Consider the following 2059-nt stretch of genomic DNA (forward strand, 5'->3'; position numbering starts at 1 on the left):
AATTCTGCTCAAAATTATCTATACAACTTTTCATGACAGCAATAAGCACTCTAAATTCTAAGGTCACAGATGAGATCCTCTCAGCCTAATATGGTCCTTGGGTCAGCTGTACGTGCTGGCTCACCACAGAGCGGTCTGTGTGTGGCACAGACCGTCCACCCTCAGTACTGTCAGTGAAAGCTTAGAACTCAGTGATGAGGGATTCCAGCGTGCCCANGTGCAAAGCACCAAGCTTCTGATGCTGACGCTCTGACCAATGCTCCTCTGGAGAACCATCCAGCTCAATCCTGTTCCACTGTGGTCCCCAGGAATGACAATAGCAAGAGGCTCACCCTGCCTCGCTGAGCTGCCACCCTCTCTGCTCACAGCACGGACGAGAGTCTGAAAACCACAACCTAAGGAGGAGTCTCCCTGCTACTTCTTAAAATTCTGAGTCCAACAAGAACAGCTTGCTAAAACCCTGGGAACAGACCTACAACACTGAGAGCCACACCGGCACCCTGGCAGCATGGGTGGTAAGTGCATAAGCCCCTGCTGGCTGCTTCTGGTTCCTGTGGTGAGAGAGAAAGAGAGGGAGGGAGGGAGGGAGGGAGGGAGGGAGGGAGGGAAAGAGAGAGAGAGAGAGTTTGTGTGTGTGTGTGTGTGTGTGCGCGCGCGCACATGTGTATCTGTGTGTGTGAGCTCAAGTTACCCGGGAAGGAAAGGCTGCACAGGTGTGGGGCCACTAAGGCCACACATGCCGATGCTGCTGATGCCGCTGCTGCCCAGGCTGCCAGAGCTCTGTGCCTGTGTGCTGCGGTCCTGGTAGTTGAGCGGGAGGGTCTGAGGCCTGGCATAGTAGTAAGGCGTCGAGTGAGCGTCTCTTGGCAACGCTTGCGCAAATAAGGAAGCATAGCTGGTCACCTGAAATGAGCGCGTGTAGACACATACGTAAGGAACTGCACAGCGGCTGCAAACCCAGCACTTTCATATTCCTAGTCCCAAGCTATGTCTGCAATTGGATTTGATTCTCACACTAATTCAAACACATCAATGAAAATGTTTCTCAACTTTAGTAATTGACAGTATCAGGCACTCTCTAAACTCCAACGTAAAACAAGTTTATAATAAGTCTATCACTGCTACATAATAAGGAGGTTGGGACAACTCCTCCATCCACACTCCTCAGCTTCTTGCCAGTCAAACATCTGCAGAACATTCTATTGCACTAGACCCCACAGCAGGGAGGAGCCAGAGGCTCTGGGAAATCCTGTAAGGGGTTCAGAGCAGGAAGCCTGTGGTATGACAGCGACAGATGCTCCCAGCTCAAGAACTGTANACCCTCCAAACTGATGCTCCGAATTTCGGTGTCAACTCTTTGAACTTGGGCTGCTCAATGTACACTGCGAGCTCAGAACAACAATTCTGAAACACATCTTCTGGAAGCTGCCGTCGGAAAAAAATATGTGGCTTCCAGAAGACGGGCCTTATGCTTTGTCCCACTGTTCTTCTTCCTGTGGCACACGGTCCAGCCACCCCACAGGCCACGCTGGGGCTCGCTCACCCACCTTGCTGGCCTGCTTGCGAGGATCCTCACTAAGGTTCAGCAGGAGGTAGAGGATTGACCATTTATTTTTCAAAACTCCCTGTTTAGATAAAAAATAGTATTACAAGAGCTATTGTATCAACTTTGTTTCATTTTCTCTCCTATACTTATTTCCAAACCAGACATCCATTTTAAAATTCACCTGTTGACATTTAATCTGAGCTCACTTCACAGGTCATGCATGGACCCACCCCCAGAAGACTGGACATGATCAGTCTTCTCTGGGACCAACACCCCCAGGTTCTTACCACTGTAGAAACACATTACAAAGTTACCCTGCTTTGGATTAGTAAAATTTACCAAACCCTCTAAAGATAAAAGTAATTACCAAAAATCTGTGGATTAAGCTGGGCATGCTGGCACACACCTTTAATCCCAGCACTCAGGAGGCAGAGATAAGCAGATCTCTGTGAGTTCAAGGCCAGGCAGGACTACATATTATAACCTTGTCTCTAAGGGGAAAAGTAAACTGGT

At 49.1% G+C, this 2059-nt stretch overlaps 1 protein-coding gene across 1 annotated transcript in view; it reads right to left on the reverse strand.

The window, feature by feature from the left end:
* Positions 1–2059, reverse strand: part of Tubgcp3 (tubulin gamma complex associated protein 3) — a 66468-nt gene that overhangs the window by 43301 nt on the left and 21108 nt on the right. The window contains 2 exon segments of the mRNA XM_029480660.1: positions 692–903; positions 1548–1691. Of these exon segments, the coding sequence (XP_029336520.1) occupies positions 692–903; positions 1548–1691 (356 nt within the window).

This window comes from Mus caroli, chromosome 8, assembly GCF_900094665.2.
Source record: "Mus caroli chromosome 8, CAROLI_EIJ_v1.1, whole genome shotgun sequence".
NCBI lineage: Eukaryota > Metazoa > Chordata > Mammalia > Rodentia > Muridae > Mus > Mus caroli.